Below are 19,497 nucleotides of genomic sequence, written 5' to 3' on the forward strand. Positions count from 1 at the left end.
TTCTTTAAGGGAGGATGATGGTACAGCAAGGATTCACTATACCTTTTTGTTGACACTTGAAAAATCCATAATAATGAAAAATGAAAAGATCAGCAGGCACTCATTTCTCTGAGCCTCCTTGAAATGACAAAGGGTTTTTATGAGCAGATGTCACTAAAACTAAACGGTGTGTATTTTCTAATTAGTGGCTTTAGGATTTCAAAATCAGACAGGACATTAAGAGACTAGATATAGCTGATGAAAAACAATCATGAACAATGTGGTATTTCCCCAGGGCTTATTATGAATACAGCCTATCCCTCCAACAGCTTTTCAATGCAAATGAACCTGGTGCATTTGGTGAAAATTGCCAAATTTAGAAGATACTAGTTCTAAAGTTCATACCTTAATATATGTGTGGTAGGATTTCTTTCTTTGGTTTACCTCTATTTTCTAAAATTTCTGCCAAACACTTATTTTTAAAACTTTTTTTGTTTTGAAAAGTTGCACAAATAGAACAGAGAATCCTTGCATGTCCTTCACTTAGACTCCTAAAATGTTAATATTTTACATTTGCTTAATCATCCAAGGGTTTTCTTCTGAGATATTTTAAAGTTGCAACATAATGCCCCATTATCTCTGAATACTCCAGCGAGTATTAAACAAAGACTTTCACATTAATCATACTACAAGTATAAAAATCAAGAAATTTACATTGATACAGTATTATTAATCTATAGATATTCAGATTTTGTCAGTTGTCCCAGTAATACCCCTTTTAGCAAAAGAAAAATGTTCTTTTTCTGGCTGGGGATCAGTTGTCATGTCTGTTTCTATTAATCTGGAGAATTAGTGACTTTGATGATTTTGAAGAGTGCAAGCCAGTAATTTTGTAGACTGTCCCTCTATGGGTTTGTTTGATGTTCCCTTATGATTAAATTCAGGTTATGCGAATTTTGGCGTCATGAATGCTACAAAATTGGTTAGTGTTTTTCTTAGCACCTTATCAGGAGGCACAGAATGCCCATTTCTGGGCGTGCTGATTTTCATCACAATTAGGACGGTATCTGCCATGTTTTCCCACTGTAGTTTTTATTTCGCCTTTGAAATCGTAGTATCTTGGTCGGGAGATACTTTGAGACTCTGTAATGTAAACAAGTTGTTTCTTATGGTAATTGCGCCCCCTAGTTTTGTCTAAGGTTACAGAGGCAGAGGCTGATTACAGTAGGGTGTCAGCACTGGTGGCGGCAAGTGTTTCCAAGGGTCAATTTCTGCTTGTATCCCTTGTATTAGCATGTCTAGCACATAGTAAATGGCTGCTTCTTTCCTGATTAATTTCTTTTATCTCAGCAGTTAGTAGGGTGTATTGTAATTGATCTGCTTATGTTTGTCTTTCCCACAGACTGTGAGCTCGTTGAGGGTAGGCACAATGGCTTATTGCTTCTCTGTCCCCTGTCTAGCACATACTAGGGGCTTGAAAAATACATGTTTGAATTAGTGGCCTGGAGTAGATACTACGGAAGAAGATAAGAGCTATGAATCGGCCTGGGGATGGCATTTTTCCTGTTCTAAAGGGAAGCTAGGGCAAGGGTTGTAGAGGGCGCGGTCGGCGCAGTCACTCTGCAAAGGAACCCATGGGTCTCAGCCACCTAGTTAAAGGCAAGGCCTCGGGTTTCCGCGGGTGGGGAGGAAAGTGGGGCGGGAAATCGAAAACCGAACTCGCAGCTCCCGGCATTCCCCGTGGGCGGTGCTCCCCTTTGACCCCTCGCTCGCGTGCTACACATCCGGGCCTCTGCTACTAGTGAGGGGAAGATGGCGGCCGCAACTGTGGTGGTTCCCGTAGAGTGGATAAAGAACTGGGAGAAATCAGGGAGAGGCGAATTGTGAGTGTCCGGGCTGGAGGCGGGCGCATGACCGGGCAGGGCCCGGGCGTCAGCCGTGCTCTCCCATGTGGGGAGAGGTTGTGGGGGGAAGATGTGCCCCCTCCCCCATCCGGGCGGCGGGTGTGGATGGTTGGCTAGGAGTTTCGAACTCGGGGAGGAGAGGTGCTGGTAACCGTCGCCGACCTCCTTCCTTCTCTGGCTTCTCTGAAATCTCCGTTGCCCGCCGTAGGCTGTGTTCCTTTAGTCTCTTAGCAGAACTCCCGTTTCGCCCCTGCGGGTCCCCGCGCTCCCGCTCCGTCTCTTTTTGTCCCCCTCTTCGCTTGAGCTCACTTGGCTCCTTTCTTTTTACGGGGCCGCGCCGGGGGGTTTCGGACTTCCCATCTCTCTGTCCCATTTCTTCTCTGCGCCCGTTCGACTCTGCAGTTTGGAGCCCGACGCCTCCTTTGCCTGAAGTCCGAGGAGGGCGAACCGTCCCGACTCCCTCCTCTCCTCTCCGCCCGCCGCCGCCGCCGCGGTGCCCGGGGCGTCGCGAAGAGCCCCGCTTGGTACCTCTCTTCCTCCCGGGGAGCGGTCCTTTCGGATTGTCCCGGCCTCGCGCGGCGCCACTGGCCGTGGGAGAAGTGTAGCTGGGATTGCCGCTTTCCCCGAAGACCTACCGGCATTTCTTTGCTCCGTTTTTTCACTTTAGAGCCATTTCGGGTTTGATTCAACTTTCGTCATTAAATGTTTCCTAAACCCCATTTTGTCCTGGGACTGCAACTAATTTTGGCAACTCTCCAAGGTTCTCGAGTACCTGGAATAACGCGTTTCCTTTAGTCATAAAACTTGTTTTTTACCCCCCGGTAATACAGAAAACAGTAATTTGCCATACCCGCAGTTTCCTGGCCCAAAATTTCAGTTCGCGCTCTCTCGGAAAGAAAGAAAGCGTTTAAGGAGTAAAACCCCAGATTCAAAAACAAATAACTTATTTCTAATTTTTCTCTGAATCGCTTTATTAGCTAAAGCTCAACATTGTATGAGATTAACTCTCCTTAGCCATTTTTGCTGTTGTCTCCCCTCCTCCCCCCCGGTCAGTTTAGGTTGCTGGTGCAAAAGATAACGAATCTTTGGAACTTCGTTACTTCGAACGAAACCAGGGGAATGCGTTGCCCGATCTTCCGCGTGTAATATTGCCAGCCTTTATGGCCTTCCTCCCCCCCCCCCGCCGCGCGCACTCGCACTCGCACTGCTTTACGAAGTCTTAACTGTGTGAGCTCTAGAATTGTAATTTCCTGGGTAAGCGGCGGTCTTAGCCACTTAACTAGCTGAGTGACCTTGGGTAAGTTCCTTAACCACTTTGACCGTTTCCCCTTGAGTAAATTGGGATTAATAAGTACTCTACTCAAAGGATTGTTGTGAAGACTAAATAATGCCTGTAAAGCACTTGGCTTATAGTAAGTGCTCAAGTGATAGCTATTGAAAGTAATATTATTATTCCAATCTTTAGATATTTAAACTTCTCTGGACAGCTCTTGCTCTTAAAGTCCGTACCACCCAGGTTAGCAATTAATTGGTCTTTGACTCTTTCTCCTGCGTACTCTTGTACTCTAACGAATTGAGAGACCCTTGAAGAGTGGGGACTATGTTTCATATTTATTTTGGTTCAACCCTCCCGCCCCTTCTCCCCCTAGCTTTTCTAGCATATGCTTAGAGTGAGTGCTTATTGGTTTATTAAATGAGAAGTCTATTCGATAAACATTCATTTTTAACTGTTAGGAACATTTTCCAGATCCTTGTACATGCTATTTAACAAATAGCTATTAAGTTCCTTGTGTGCAGGGAAGGCAGGATGGGAGGTTACCTAACCAAACCATCATTTTCATCTATATTAGATTAGGATAACTTCCCCAAACTGATAAATCAGTTCATTGTTTTGTTTACCTACTTAGTTATTTAGGGCCTGTCATCTTCAGTAGATTGCTCAGCTTCCTCCTTCCAGCTGTTTTTGACAGTTTTATTATTATTACTTTCACCTTAGAATGAGTGGTATTAGGGCTAGGAGGTGAAATTCTGCTTGACTTCTTACCAGCAGTGGTTGGAGAAAAATAGTGATGTAGGAGGTTGTAGTACCTCGTCAAAATGAGATTTTGGATTCACTTTATGTATATTTGCATGATCCATGCTACCCGTATTGTTCCTGAAGAGCTTTTTCAAAACTGTTGTTAGGGCTTATTTGTATGTAGTTATTCCATGGCTTGAGGAATGTAGTTTGAATTACCGTAGATCCAAATCAGTGTAGTCAGTTTTATAATTATATTCTGTTATATGAAGAGAGCATAAGGTGTTAATTGTATGACATAACGAAATGTTTTAAATAGGCAAACACATCACCATCCAGTACTTAGGTTTCATTTATTTGACCTCTTTCCCCTCTTTCAAAACTTTGTTGCATATAGTCTAACTTCAGAGTTCTTGTATCTAGCATTTTCATTTTATTAGAATGAATGGTCTTGTAAATATATTACCAAAAATCCTTTCCTTTCTCTGAAAACAGAGCCTCTTAATTATAAGCCAGCAACTAGAAATGTTAAAAACGAAGGTAATGTGCCAACAAATTATTAGTGAATCCATTTATAGATTTGGCTTTTAGAATATGACCAATATTTAAAATAATATCTTGTGTGGGTTTTTAGTTTTTAACGAGATAAATTAGCAGATGAGATTTAACTTGACTGAAAATTATCTTTTAAAGAAAAATGCATGAAGTATTTCATGAGGTTTTTAGTTCATTTCTTGTCGGTCACTTCTTACCAGTATATTTTGGGAGTTGTAGTCAACTTCAGCCACATAGTGTTAAAGCAACACATGAGATGTATGGGGCATTTAGTAAATTTCAGAGAGGGCAGTTTCTTAATTAAGATTTTCAATAAGTTGAAAAGCAACTGTATTAAGATGGAAAGTCTTGGCTTTGAAGAATAAGCTTTGTTAGGTAATTATGGGGAAAAGAAAAAACTTTATTTTCCTTGTCTAAGTGGTCAGTCACATACCTAGCTAACCTGTTGTTTCCAGAGATACTGATTATGTTTTTAATGATAAATTATAGAACTCTTAAAGTGATCTTTACCCACAGATACCAAAAGGACAAAGGAGGACTACCAAAACATAATTATTAAGGGTCTTTTCTAGTAACATTTAGATCTATTCTTAAAAGTTTCACATCTAAATGCAAACTTATGAATTCTGCCACATATGAAAGATAAGGATTTAATCACTTCAATTTTGGAATTAGAGTTTTAGTTTCTTGACAACTTCATATAAGCATAGGACTTGCCATGATTATGCTAATAAACTTGCATGTACTGGTAGATCCAGTGGTGAATTTTGTTTTTAGTAGAAATCATTAACACAGTGAACTCAACATTTCTTTGTGTCACAAGCAACCTTAATGGAGGGTTTATGTTCCAAGGTCTTAATCTGTCCTCATGTCCATACTTGGTCTAAATTTTGCCTCATGTCCATACTTGGTCTAATTTTGAAATACCTATATTTGTTGAATATTATCTATTTGTTCCAAGAACTTTATTATATAAAAAATTTACATATCAATTAGAAATTTTTGTTAGATCTCACCTTATTAATTATTGGTCGTTATAATAAGCTTTTAAAATTTAATTGCCAGATGTTTTGATTGCCATTCTTTTTCTTTTGCTGCTGCTAAATGATTTTACATCTTCCAGAACTTAGCTGAGTGCATTTGGACGTTCATTAAATGTCTGACCTGAATTTTTTGGAGGGAGGTAGGAGGAAGGAGTTTATGGCAAATCATCATTCAAAGAGATTTGTCTTGGGGCGCCTGGTGGCTCAGTTGGTTAAGCGACTGCCTTCGGCTCAGGTCATGATCCTGGAGTCCCGGGATCGAGTCCTGCATCGGGCTCCCTGCTCGGCAGGGAGTCTGCTTCTCCCTCTGACCCTCCTCCCTCTCATGCTCTCTGTCTCTCATTCTCTCTGTCTCAAATAAATAAATAAAATCTTTAAAAAAAAAAAAAAGATTTGTCTTGGTAGTTGTCTTTTTTTTTTCTTCAGAAGATGCTCTAAATTCAGCTGAAGTTTTATCTGAAGCCTTTTCTTCATATTTTAGTTTTCATTGGCATTCATTTTCTCATTTTGACCTGTATTCACAAATTAAGAATAAATCTTGGTCCTTTTTCCTGGTAAGAGAAATGCATTTTTCAAAAAAATGTTGTATCAATATCAGGAGATTTTCTAGGCTATTGCTTTCTTTGTTAGAAAAATTAAATTATTCTCCAGTGCTTAAATATTAAGGTAGAGAGAGCGCTATTAATGTACTTGTGTGCAGGAACCTTTGTTCTTTTTTAAACATTTCCTGTTCCCTTTCTTCCTCATAAAGTGAATATTTTCATTTTCATAAATGCATGTTTCAAGATAAAACTGCATGCCCAATATTTCATTTTTGTGTTATATTTCTGTTCTGATAATGATAGTAGAGGTAGTACTTTGCTTCACCAAATTTAGCCTTTTTTGTTGTTTTGCTTTTAAGAATTAATTGAAGGACAGATTGACATCAGTGTTTCATATGTGAAGCCAACTTTGAGATGGTGACCATAATCAAGTAGCTCAGGCTTGTGCTGTTTCCTTTTTTACTGGAAAATGGGTTCAAGTAAGGTGGAAAGCTAAATACTCAAGAACTATTCACAAAATACCTCATGAGTCCTTGGAGGAATTTAAGACATTCAGTTTAAGTTTCACAGGTCTTTGACAGAATGTAGATTCTGTCTTTGTTCTCAGGGACCTGAGACAGCATCTCCTCCATAATAGCACCAAATTATTTTAAAAGTGGAAAAACTGGCAAACTCAATTATTTGGAGGTTATGAGAGGAATAAAATAATCACTTAGACTGAGGCAGAATATTTGATTATTTTTTAAGCCACGTTAAAATGGGCAACTGCTGGAGGTAGTTTTGTTTTTTTTTCTTCCTTTATAATTTAGGATAGAGTACTAAAACTGTTTAACGGGTGTGGTAGGACATGCAGTATTCAAAAACAGAATTGTGGTTTTTTTTTTTTTTTTTTTAAGATTTTATTTATTTGACAGAGAGCACAAGCCAGGGGAGCAGCAGAGGGAGAGGGAGAAGCAATATGATGAGGGGCTTGATGTAGGCCTAATCCCAGGACCCTGGGATCATGACCTGAGCTGAAGGTAGACGCTTATCGGACTGAGGCACCCAGAATTGTTTTTTTAAGGATACTTTATGATTGATCTTCTTTTAGTGAATTACTTAGGGAGAAGAGCATGGACAAATCTACTGATTGGGGAAACATTCTTAGCAATTGGTTTAGTTTCCTCCTACAACTAGAGAAGAACTGTTTTATACTAGGGAAATAAAAGTATCTTATGCAGGTGAATTGCCTTATCGTAATAAACCATCAGTGATTCCTTACACAATTTGAGCAAATCTTTGAGATGCTAATTAATAGTTCATGATGACATTATCACCTACATTCTAATGAGTATGTTTGTGGCCTTGTGACTGACAAGATGGAATTATGTTTCAATTATTTCTTAAAATTATGTAACAATGGCTGTACCCATTAGATTAGGTGGGATGAGGTGGGAACACTGACATTCCCTCCTCCCCACTGGAAGGATTATTGTGAAAGACATGCTTTAAACTTATTAAAACAAACAGAAAATGAAGCTATTGAAAATGTAAACAAGCATATAATATTCACCATAAGGAATATTTGACCTTGCTTTTTAGTAGTCTGGATACAAAGGGAAAGATGAGTTACTTGATTCCATTCCATTCTTCTGTCAAAAACCAGTGTTTCCTACTACTACTTTCTAAAGGGAATTGAACCTTTGGGGACAGTGAGAACCACAAGGAATTGTTTTAATACTTTATAACAAATATTGAAGTGATCTTGATATACTTTTTTTTTTTTTTAAGATTTTACTTATTTATATGAGCGAGCGAGAGAGAGAGAACCAGCGAGAATGAGAGAGCCCAAGGAGGGGGAGCTGCAGAGGGAGAGGGAGAAGCAGGCTCCCTGAGGCCCAACACAGGGCTGGATCCCAGGACCCCGGGATCACGACCTGAGCCAAAGGCAGACACCTAAATGACAGAGCCACCCAGGCACCCCAACTTTGTTATATATTTACTTTTAACAGAAAAGAGCTCCATGGTAGACATTTTTAGGTTACATTTTCTGATGCTAGTCTGAAGCAGATTTTTCTGTGTTGCTTGTTGGAAGGAAGATTGACTTTGTTTTATATTTCAGATAAGCTTGTGGTAGGTTTAACATTTTGAGAAATTAAAAGCTTTACTACTGTTCTCAGCACATTGGAAAGCCTGTCTAGTTCTTCAGGGAAGTAGTTGAAAGTATTTGGGGTCAAACTTAAATCAGTTTATTTTACCATTTATAATGTGCTCTCTGAAAATTTCTTTCTGTTTTTTAATAGGAGTTGGTTAAGAAACTAATAACTAAATGAAAATTTCAAACTGTGCAGATTTAATTAGTCTCCATTGGCAAGGCCTTTTTATTCTTTGACTTTGAAGATAATTTTGTGAGACCTACGTGTGAATTGTTGATCAAGAAAAGTTTACTTTATTGACTTTAAACAACCTTACTCTGCTCATCATGATGATGGAGTATTGAAATAATCAAAAGACAGAGTGGTGAGCTGCAATAGCTGCAATAATCTGCAAAGTAGATAATCTCTCTGTGGGTGATTGTAATGTGGCATAGTTCACTTTAGGTGTGATATAGAGTGATATTCTAGAAGTCTTTTTTTTTTTTTTTAAAGATTTTATTTATTTATTTGACAGAGACAGAGATAGCGAGAGCAGGAACACAAGCAGCGGGAGGGGGAGAGGGAGAAGCAGGCTTCCCCCGAGGAGGGAGCCCGATGTGGGACTCGATCCCAGGACCCTGGGATCATGACCTGAGCCGAAGGCAGATGCTTAACGACTGAGCCACCCAGGCGCCTGATATTCTAGAAGTCTTAAAAATTATTTGTTTTGACTGCAGAAAAAGGATTGCTAGACATAAAAGTAAAAAACACGCATTCATTGGTTTTCTTTTTTGTTAGAGCCTTGTGCAACTTGTAATAAGAATATTTCTTTTTGTAAATTGTGCAATTAAAACAATGCAGAAAATTGCATAAAACTTAAATGCAGAGCTTAAAGAATCAGTGTAATATGCACATCCATGTAACTCACACCTAGGTCAAGACAACCGCCTTCCAGATTGCACACTTTTTACCTCTCCGTGGTAACCATTATCCTGACATATATGGTTTTCTCTTCCTTGTTTTTATTTACAGTTTTACTACCCTATAAGCTTAAGTTTGTTCTTGAATTTCCTATAAATGGAATCATAGAGGGTGTATTCTCTTGTATCTGGCTGCTTTTGCGCAACATTATGTCTTGAGGATCCATCAGTATTTTTGCAAGTATTTGCCATTCTTTGATTTTCATAGTTACAAGATGCTCCATTGCATAACTCTACCATAATTTTATTTCTTGTGCTATTGATAAACAATTTTGCTGTTTTGAAATTTCAACTATTACCAACAGCGCCAATGAAACATTCTTATACAAGTATCTTGGTGTATATAAGCATGTGTTTTTGTGGGATATATACTGAAGTGTAGAAAATCGCTGGGTTCTAGATTGTGACTAACTTTAGCTCTCCTATAAACTGTGAAGCTATTTCAAAATATACTCCCAAAAGCAGGTGTATGGGAGTTCACCTTGCTTCGCATCCTCGCTAACATTTAATATTGTCAGACTTTAAAGATTTTATTTATTTGTCAGAGAGAGAGAGCACAAGCAGGGGGAGTGGCAGGCAGAGGGGGAAGTAGGCTCCCAGCTGAGCCTGATGTGGGACTCCATCCCAGGACTCTGGGATTATGACCTGAGCCAAAAACAGACGCTTAACGGACTGAGCCACCCAGGCATCCCTAATATTGTCAGACTTTAAATTTTTTGTCAATATTTGTGTAATGGTGTTATATTGGGGCTTATATTTTCATGGGCATCTTTTTTAATTTTAATTTTTTTTTAAAGATTTTATTTATTTATTTGTCAGAGAGAGAGAGAGAGTGGGCAAGCAAAAACGCACAAGCAGGGAGAGCGGTAGGCAGAGGGAGAAGACAGGCCCCCCCTTGAGTCAGGAACCCGATGTGGGACTTGATCCCAGGACCTTGGGATCATGACCTGAGCCAAAGGCAGACACTTCACCGACTGAGCCACCCAGGTGTCCCCATGGGCATTTTTTTATATGTTATTGGCCAGTTGGATTTTTGATTTCTTGTGAAAGGCCTCTTTATATTTTTTCTTCCATTTTTCTATTGGATTGTTTGCATTTCTTTCATTGATTGATTTATTTTTAAATTTTTTAAAAAAGATTTTATTTCTTTATTCGTAAGAGACAGAGAGAAAGGGGCGGGGCAGAGGGAGAAGCAGGCTCCCTGCTGAGCAGGGAGCCCGATGCGGGACTCGATCCCAGGACCCTGAGACCATGACCTGAGCCGAAGGCAGACGCTTAACCATCTGAGCCACGCAGGCACCCTCTTTCATTGATTTGGAGGGGTTCTTTGTAGAGTCTGTATTTGTGTCCTTTGTGAGTTATAGTGTATATATGGCAGATATCTTTTACTCTTTGGCTTGCATTTCCATTCTTAAAATGGTGATTTTTGATGAACGGAAGTTATTTTAATGTCAAATTTATTGATCTTTTGCTTTATGATTAGTAGTTTTTTTGTGTTTAAGCAGTCTTTTCCCCATTCCAAGGCAAATGAACTTATCCTCCTATGATTGTCTGGAAACATTATTTTGCTTTTCATTTTTTTTTTTCTTTTTTTTTTTTTTAAAGATTTTATTTATTTATTTGAGACAGAGAGAATGAGAGACAGAGAGCATGAGAGGGAGGAGGGTCAGAGGGAGAAGCAGACTCCCCGCCAAGCAGGGAGCCCGATGCGGGACTCGATCCCGGGACTCCAGGATCATGACCTGAGCCGAAGGCAGTCGCCCAACCAACTGAGCCACCCAGGCGCCCTGCTTTTCATTTTTAAGCCTTACCTAAATGGAGTTGATTTTTTTTTTAAATTTTTTTTTTAAGGTATTTTATGTATTTATTTGACAGAGAGACACACAGCGAGAGAGGGAACACGCAGGGGGAGTGGAAGAGGGAGAAGCAGGCTTCCCGCGGAGCAGGGAGCCCGATGTGGGGCTCCATCCCAGGACCCTGGGATCATGACCTGAGCCGAAGGCAGATGCTTAACAACTGAGCCACCCAGGCGCCCCGGAGTTGATTTTTATATGTGCTATGAAGTAGGGTTTGCAATATATTGTTGTGGATGATGTATATGAAGAAAATCCAGCCTCACACAGATAAATAGTTGGAAAAAGGAGGAGGGCGCCTGGGTGGCTCAGTTGGTTAAGCGACTGCCTTCGGCTCAGGTCATGATCCTGGAGTCCCTGGATCGAGTCCCGCATCGGGCTCCCTGCTGGGCGGGGAGCCTGCTTCTCCCTCTGACCCTCCCCCCTCTCATGTGCTCTCTCTCTCTCTCATTCTCTCTGTCTCAAATAAATAAATAAAATCTTTAAAAAAAAAAAAAGAAAAAGGAGGAGAATTTTAATAGTCTTTTCAGGTAATTGTATATATTCTTCTTTGGTATCATGTCAAAATTTGTCAGGTGGTTGTTTCTTAATGGTTTGTTGCAATGCCAAATCCAGAACCACATCAGTGAACTTTTTGTACTGTGTTAAAATGCATTTGTCTTTTATTTGAAATCTTTTATCCGTGCATTATTTTGCATTGGTCGGTTGGAAAATACTGGTTCCCTGAATGATGCAGCTCTTCCAAATATTGACACAGTACATTGTATTAAATTAAAAAAACCCCACATTCTTTAGTATCATCACTGAACTAATCAGGAAAGTTTTTATGAATTGGGAATTAGTCAAGTCCATGGTGGCAGCTGTAAGTTTTTCACTATTTGGACTTTTGTTTGAAACCTCACATTTTATCATTGGCATCACATACTCTCAGTTGTTTTCCTTGAAGTGACTGGCTCAGTTGGTTCATTTTTGAGAAAACGCCTGCCAAAGACCCAAGTCTGAATAACCATTGTTTGTCAGTTGTTCTTTCAAGTAAAAATGGCATTTTATGAAAAAGCAGCTAGCTTAGCTCACAATTTAAACAGTTGCTTAAGTGATTTTCCTGGAGACAACTACAGTATTTTGGTGTGTGGCAGAAATGCTTTATGTGTACCTTCCATTTTGTCACATAGAATATTAAAATACATGTTCTTAAAAAAAGGACGTGTTCTCAGGGCTCAGGATTTAATTAAATTAATATTTTTTTTTTACTACCTCATCAAGCACATTTTTTTTTATTGTAGATAAAAACGCATAACGAGATCAGCCTTACCAAATTTTTAAGTGAACAGTACCATATTGTTAAAGATAAGCACAGTGTTGTACAATAGATCTCTGGATCTTTTTTGTCTTTTGTGTAACTGAAGTTTTATACCCATTGAATAGCAACTCCCCATTTCTCTTTTCCTCTAGTCCCTGGCAACCATTGAAATTACATTTTCTGCTTCTATGAATTTGACTCCCTTAGATATACTTCATATAAGCAGAATTGTGCAGTATTTATGCTTCTTTGACTGACTTATCTCACTTTGCATACTGTCCTCAAGGCTCATCTATGTTGTAGTATATGACAGGAATTCCTTCTTACAGCTGAAGGAATATTCAGTTGTATGTATATGCCACATTTTCTTTATACATTCATCTGTTGATGTGCATTTAGGTTGTTTCTACCTTTTGGCTATTGTGAATAATGCTGCAGTGAACATGGGAGTGCAAATACCTTTTTGAAATCCTGATTTTAACTCTTGTGAATAAATACCCAGAAGTGGGATTGCTGGATTGTAGTTCTATTTTTAATTTCTTGAGGAATTTCCATACTGCTACCCCGTAGTTGCTGCACCATTTTACATTTCCACCAACAATTCACAAGGATTCTGGTTTCTCCTCCCCAGCACTTGTTATTTTCTTTTTTTTTTTTTTTAAAAGAATTAATTTTTGACAGCAGTTTTAGGTTAACCGAAAAATAGAGAAGAAGGTACAGAGATTTCCCATTTACCCCTTGCCCCCACACATGCATAGCTATCTTCTTTATTTTCAACATTCCCCACCAGAGTGGTACCTTTATTGTTACAGTTGGTGAATCTACGTTGACATATCACAATCACCCAAAGTTCATAGTTTACCTTTGACTTCATTCTTGGTATTGTATATTCTGTGGGTTTGTATAAATGTGTACTGATATGTATCCTCTGTTACAGTATCAGAGTATTTCCCCTGCCCTAAGTATCCTCTGTGTTGTTTGTTCATCTCTCTGGCTACCCCCAACCCCTGGCAACCACTGATCTTTTCACTCTCTCCATAGTTTTGCCTTTTCCAAAATGTCATATAGTTGGGAATATATACTATATAGCTTTTTCAGATTGGTTTCTTTCACTTAGTAATATGCATTTAAGGTTCCCCCATGTTTTTTCATGGCTTGAATGCTCATTTCTGTTCAGTACTGAATAATAGCATAGTGTAGATGTACCATTTTATCCATTCACCTACTGAAGTACATCTTGGTTGCTTCCAGGTTTTGGCAATTATGAATAAAGCTTCTGTAAACATCTATGTGTAGATTTTTGTGTGGACATAAGTTTTCACTTCTTTTTTTTTTTTTTTAAAGATTTTATTTATTTATTTGACAGAGAAAGACACAGTGAGAGAGGGAACACAAACGGGGAGTGGGAGAGGGAGAAGCAGACTCCCTGCCGAGCAGGGAGCCCGATGCGGGACTTGATCCCGGGACTCCAGGATCATGATCTGAGCCGAAGGCAGTCGCCTAACCAACTGAGCCACCCAGGCGCCCCAAGTTTTCACTTCTTTTGGGTAAATACCAAGGAGTGAGATTGCTGGATCATAAGGTTAGAGTATGTTTAGTTTTATAAGAAGCCACCAAACTGTTCCAATGTGGCTGTACCATTTTTCATTTCCACCGGTAATGATTGAGAATTCCTGTTGTGCCACATCCTTAATAGCATTCAGTATTGGCGGTTTTCCAGATTTTGGCAATTGTAATAGGTGTGTAGTGGTATCTTGTTTTAATTTGCATTTCCCTGATGACCTATAATGTAAGGCATCTTTTCATATGCTTATTTTGCCATCTGTATATCTTTGGTGAAATGTCTGTTAAGGTCTTTTGCCCATTTTTAAATTGAAGTTTTTTTTATTGAATTTTAAGAGTTCTTTGTATATTTTGGATAACTCCTTTATCAGGTGTTCTGTTTCTGTTTTTTTTATAATGGCCATCCTTACAGAAGTAATACCTGTGGTTTTGATTTACATTTCTCTTGATAAGTGATGTTGTACATCTTTTCATATAACTATTGGCCATTTTTATGTCTGCTTTGGAGAAATGTGTTTAAGTTCTTTGCCCATTTTTTAATTGGCTTGTTTTTTTGCTATTGAATTATAGATGTGCCTTATATATTTTGGATATTAACCCCTTATCAGATATATGGTTTGCATATATTTTCTTCCATTCTATAGGTTGCCTTTTCATTCTGTTTCCTTTGCTGTGCATACAATTTTTAGCTTGATGTCCTACTTGTCTGTTTTTCCTTTTGTTGTCATAGCCAAGAAATCATTGCCAAGACCAATGTCATAAAGCTTTTCTCTTAGGAATGCCACAGTTTTGGATCTTAAATTTATGTATTTAATCCATTTTGAGTTGGTTTTTGCATGATATAAGTGTCCAATTTCATTCTTTTGCATGTGATTATCCATAAATGCTTTTGAACTCCTGTTTATTTTTCAGTTCAGTTATTAGCTTTTTTTTTTTTTTTTCTTTAAGTAGGCTCCATGCCCAATATGGGGCTCAAACTCACGACTCTGAGATCAGGAGTTTCATGGTCTACTGACTGAGCCAGCCAGGGGCCCCAGTTATTACATTCTTTAGCTCCAGAATTTGTTCGGTTCCTTTTAAATATTTTCTGTCCTTTTGTTGAAAATCTCATTTTATTGTTGCATTTTCCTGAGCTCATTGAGCATCTTTATGATGGTTATTTTAAATTCTTTGTCAGGTAACTCATGTATCTCTAATTCTTTTTTTTTTTTTTTTAAAGATTTTATTTATTTATTCATGAGAGACAGAGAGAGGGAGAGAGAGAAGCAGAGGGAGAAGCAGGCTCCCAAGGAGCAGGGAGCCCGATGCGGGACTCGATCCCAGGACCATGACCTGAGCCGAAGGCAGACGCTTAACCGTCTGAGCCACCCAGGCGCCCTGTATCTCTAATTCTTTAGGGTCAGTTTTTGGAGACCCATTTTGTTCCTTTTATTGAGCCGTCTTCCCTGTTTCTTTATGTTCTTTTTTTTTTTTTTTAAAGATTTTATTTATTCATTTTAGACACACAGAGAGAGCGAGCATGAGCAGGGGAGAAGCAGAGGGAGAAGGAGAAGCAGGCTTCCCGCCGAGCCAGGAGCCCAATGTGGGGCTCGATCCCAGGACCCTGGGATCATGATCTGAGCCGAAGGCAGACGTCCAACCATCTGAGCCACCCAGGCGCCCCTCTTTACGTTCTTTTTAATTTTGTGTTTGTATGATTATATTTGAAAAAACACTCCTCTCTCCCAGTCTTTATGGACCTGCTTAGTACAGGGAAAAGCCTTTACCAATCAGCCTGGCTATAGATTCTGGGGGCTTCTCAAACCTTTTCTCTGGATGTGTCTTTTGGATTTATGTGTGTAGATTCCACATTAAAGGAATTTTCCAGTTTCTTTTTTTCAGAAGCTTGTACTCTTGTATCCTTTGGTGTCCATCTGTTGTACTCTGGGTCCTATGAAGTAGCAGCATACCACCCAGCTCTTTTTTGTTCTTGGTGGCCCCTAGGCAGCTAGAGTAGGTTGGATGCTGTCACTGCCCTAGGTCAGTCTAAACAGAAACTAGTCCTTCAGGCAGTCCCCCCAAAAGCTGGAATGTTGGATATTCTTTCTCCCCTGAGGGAGAGGTTGCTGAGCTGTATTGGTTTCTGTTTGTTGTAATATGGATTCTCTGAATCTGCAGCTTGCCACCCAGCTTTTTGTTGTGTTGTCAGCAGGCCTCAGGCACCTAGGGTATGCAAGGTCCTGTCTGTGCTCCAAGATGTTCAGGAAAGAAACTAATTCCTCAGGCAGCGCCTACCCCAAGTCAGAATGTTAGATATAAAGTCCAGTCTTCTCTTTCATCCTTAGGGGGAATTTGGGAGCTGGGAGGTTTTTTTCCTAATTGTGTGTTGCTGTGCCAGGAGGAAGGACTGTGGTGAAAGGGTGACATGAATTTTCCTGCTGGCTTTGATGCAGTTGGTTTAGTGCTCACCTGGTGTGCAGGAGCTTCTTAACTGGTTTCTGAATTTCTCATGATGGGAATTGGTATGTGTATTGTTGTTGAGTTGGTGTTTCTTTGGGAGGAAGGAAAACGTGGGACTTCCTGTTCTGCCATCTTGCTGATGCCACGCCCATCAAGTACCTTCTTAAGTGAAACTGGCTTTTGTTTTGTGAATGATCATGAAAAATAAAATAGTTTGGTGACATCTTACACGGGACTGGCTTTATTCTTTCCTTTGATTTCTTTCTTTTTTTTTTTTTTAAAGGTTGATTTGAGAGAGAGCGAGCGAGCATGCACACGTGGGTTGGGGGAGAGGCAGAGGGGGAGAATCCCAAGCAGACTCTCCACTGACCAGAGAGTCCAATGTGGGGCTCAGTCTCAGAACCCATGAGATCATGACCTGAGCCAAAATCAAGAGTCCGATGCGCAACCAACTGAACCACCCAGGTGTCCCTCTTTCCTTTGATTTCTTGGTCACGGAGAATCAATGAAGCAGTTTGGTGCAAGTGCCTTGATATGTGCTAAGGCGCCAGCAGTCTTTCCTTCCTTTTCTTTTGAACGGTTAGTGCAGGGGCGCCTGGGTGGCTCAGTTGGTTAAGCGTTGGACTCTCGATTTCGGCTCAGGTCATGATCTCTCAGGGTTGTGAGATCGAGCCCCATGTAGGGCTTCAAGCTGGGTGTGGAGCCTGCTGAGAATTCTCTCTCCTCCCTCTGCCCCTTCCCCCTCTAAGGAAAAAAAGAAATGAACTGTTAGTGTAAATGTTAATACTGCAAAAAAGGGAAATGAAGTCTTAGTATTATTATGAATATGGTTTTGACCTTGCAGAACTCTAGAACGTGTCTTGGGGATCAGAGGTTCATGAACCACATTGTCAGAACTGCTACTTTACCAAATTATAACGGTTCCTTTCTGTTCCTATTTTAAGTCTTTTTTAAAAAAGTAGTGAATGGATGTTGAATTTTGTCAAATGTCTTTTATGCATCTGTTGAAGTCGTGTGATTTTTAAAAGTCAGTTTAATGTGGTGAATTAATCTGAACCAACTTTGTGTATTTGGGATAAACCCACATAAGTCTTGATGTATTTCAATATTTCCATTTATCTATATATTTAATACTGTACATGTTTAAATACCACAAGACATATTATTGTTTAAATACCACAAGACATATTATTGTTATCAGTTGATATTCTTTTAGAATCACCCATACACTTGCCACTTTTTCCTCATTTCTTGCTTCAGCTCCAAAGTTCTCTCTGGAATAACTTTTATTCTGCCTAAAAAATGTCCTTAAGTATTTATTTTAGTGTGTGAATCAGTTATTTGTCTGAACTTCAGTCCTTATTTTGCCTTTTCTTGGAACTTGGAACTGTTTTTTGGGTATAGAATTTTAGGTGGGCAAATACTTTGTTGTAGCACTTTGGGTGTATCTTTCAGCTGTCTTTTGCATTCAGTGTTCTGGTTGAGAAGTCCTGAAGATACTGTCTTTTTTCCCTCAGGTGCTTAACTGATTTTATCTTTGGTTTTCTCTAGCTTTATTATGATGTGTCCGGTTGTAGATTTTACTTCAGTTCTAGAAAACTGAATTCTTGGCTATTATTTCTTCAAAAATTGTTTTTGTCCCTCTTCTCTCTTCTCTCTGGAATTCCAGTTAAGCATACCTCTTTTCACTGTTTTGTGTATATCTATCCTTCTTTACAGTATTTAAATTAATCTAATGAAGAGGTATTTAAAATACAAGTTTTTTTTTCAACTTTGAGTTTTTTTGTTTTTAAACTTTATTATTGGAAAAAAATCTCAAACAGATGAGAAGGTATTTAGAATACTAATGAAATCATCCATCAGTCAGCTTTGCTAGTTCTCAACTGCTGGCCAATCTTGTTTCACCTAATACCCCACACCCATTTTCCCATTCTCATTTTATCCGTGAATATTTCAGTATTATCTTTTAAAGATACATTTTTATAAAATTTATAAAATGATTTTTTTGAAGATTTATTTGAGAGAGCATGAGAGAGAGTGAGCTGGGGGGAGGGGCAGAGTGAGAGGGAGAAACTCAAGCAGACTCCCTGACGAGCGCAGAGCCCACGTGGGACTTGATCTCATGACCCTTAGGTCAGACCTGAGCCGAAACCAAGAGTCAGATGCTTTAACTGACTGCACCACCCAGGCGCCCCCAAAGTTTATAAGATCTTTATAAAATACTCTAGTTGACTCAGAAATATTAATTTTCAAAATACTTGAAAAAAAAAATACTTGTTTGAAACAGGATCCAAACACTGTGATTGATGTATCTCTCAAGCCTTTTTTAACCTGAGGATTCCCCGGCATCTTTAATTTTTTCTTGCAGTGTATTTGTTGAAGAGACTGGGTCATTGTCTGTACAGTTTCCCACAGTTCGAATTTAGGTTCATGGCTTTTTTTTTTTTTCTTAAAGACAACTTCATAGGTGGGTGGTGTATTCTTTCATCAGGATTAGGACACACAAAATGTTTGATTGTCTCTTGTGATGTAAACAGTTATTGATAGATGTTTAGATCCTTTAATTTATTAGGGATCTTTATTTATTTTTTTTATTTATTTTTATTTTTTTTAAAGATTCTATTTATCTATTTAGAGAGAGAGAATGAGAGAGAGCACATGAGAGGGGGGAGGGTCAGAGGGAGAAGCAGACTCCCTGCTGAGCAGGGAGCCCGATGCGGGACTCGATCCAGGGACTCCAGGATCATGACCTGAGCCGAAGGCAGTCGCTCAACCAACTGAGCCACCCAGGCGCTCTATTAGGGATCTTTAAATGGTGTTCTTCTGTCATTCCTTTCTTTATTAGCTGAAATACTTCAGTACAGAGACATTTCTTTTTTTTTTTGTAGTTTTTAATTTTATTATATTATGTTAGTCACCATACAATACATCATTAGTTTTTTTTTTTTTTTTTCCATCATTAGTTTTTGATGTAGTGATCCATGATCCATTGTTTTCGTATAACATCCAGTGCTCCATGCAGTACGTGCCCTCCTTAATACCCATCACCGGGCTAACCAATCCCCCCTCCCCCCTCCCCTCTAGAACCCTGTTTGTTTCTCAGGTCCATAGTCTCTCATGGTTCATCTCTCCCTCCAATTCCCACCCCCCCCCGCCATTTTTCCCTTCCTTCTCCTAATGTCCTCCATGTTATTCCATATGTTCCACA

At 39.3% G+C, this 19,497-nt stretch overlaps 1 protein-coding gene across 20 annotated transcripts in view; it reads left to right on the forward strand.

Annotated features, from left to right (window-relative positions):
* Positions 1–1,728: 1,728 nt before the first annotated feature.
* THOC2 (THO complex subunit 2) overlaps positions 1,729–19,497 on the forward strand; it is a 117,969-nt gene continuing 100,200 nt past the window's right edge. For all 20 annotated transcript variants that reach the window (XR_014141206.1, XR_014141207.1, XR_014141205.1 and 17 more), the window contains exon 1: positions 1,729–1,862. Coding sequence is in view for 16 of the 20 variants with exons in the window: in XM_081808294.1 (XP_081664420.1) it covers positions 1,792–1,862 (71 nt within the window). In the remaining 4 variants the exon portion in view is untranslated. The remainder of the gene's footprint in view (positions 1,863–19,497) is intronic.

Source organism: Leptonychotes weddellii, chromosome X (genome assembly GCF_054177405.1).
Source record: "Leptonychotes weddellii isolate Sample4059 chromosome X, ASM5417740v2, whole genome shotgun sequence".
Taxonomy (NCBI): Eukaryota; Metazoa; Chordata; class Mammalia; order Carnivora; family Phocidae; genus Leptonychotes; species Leptonychotes weddellii.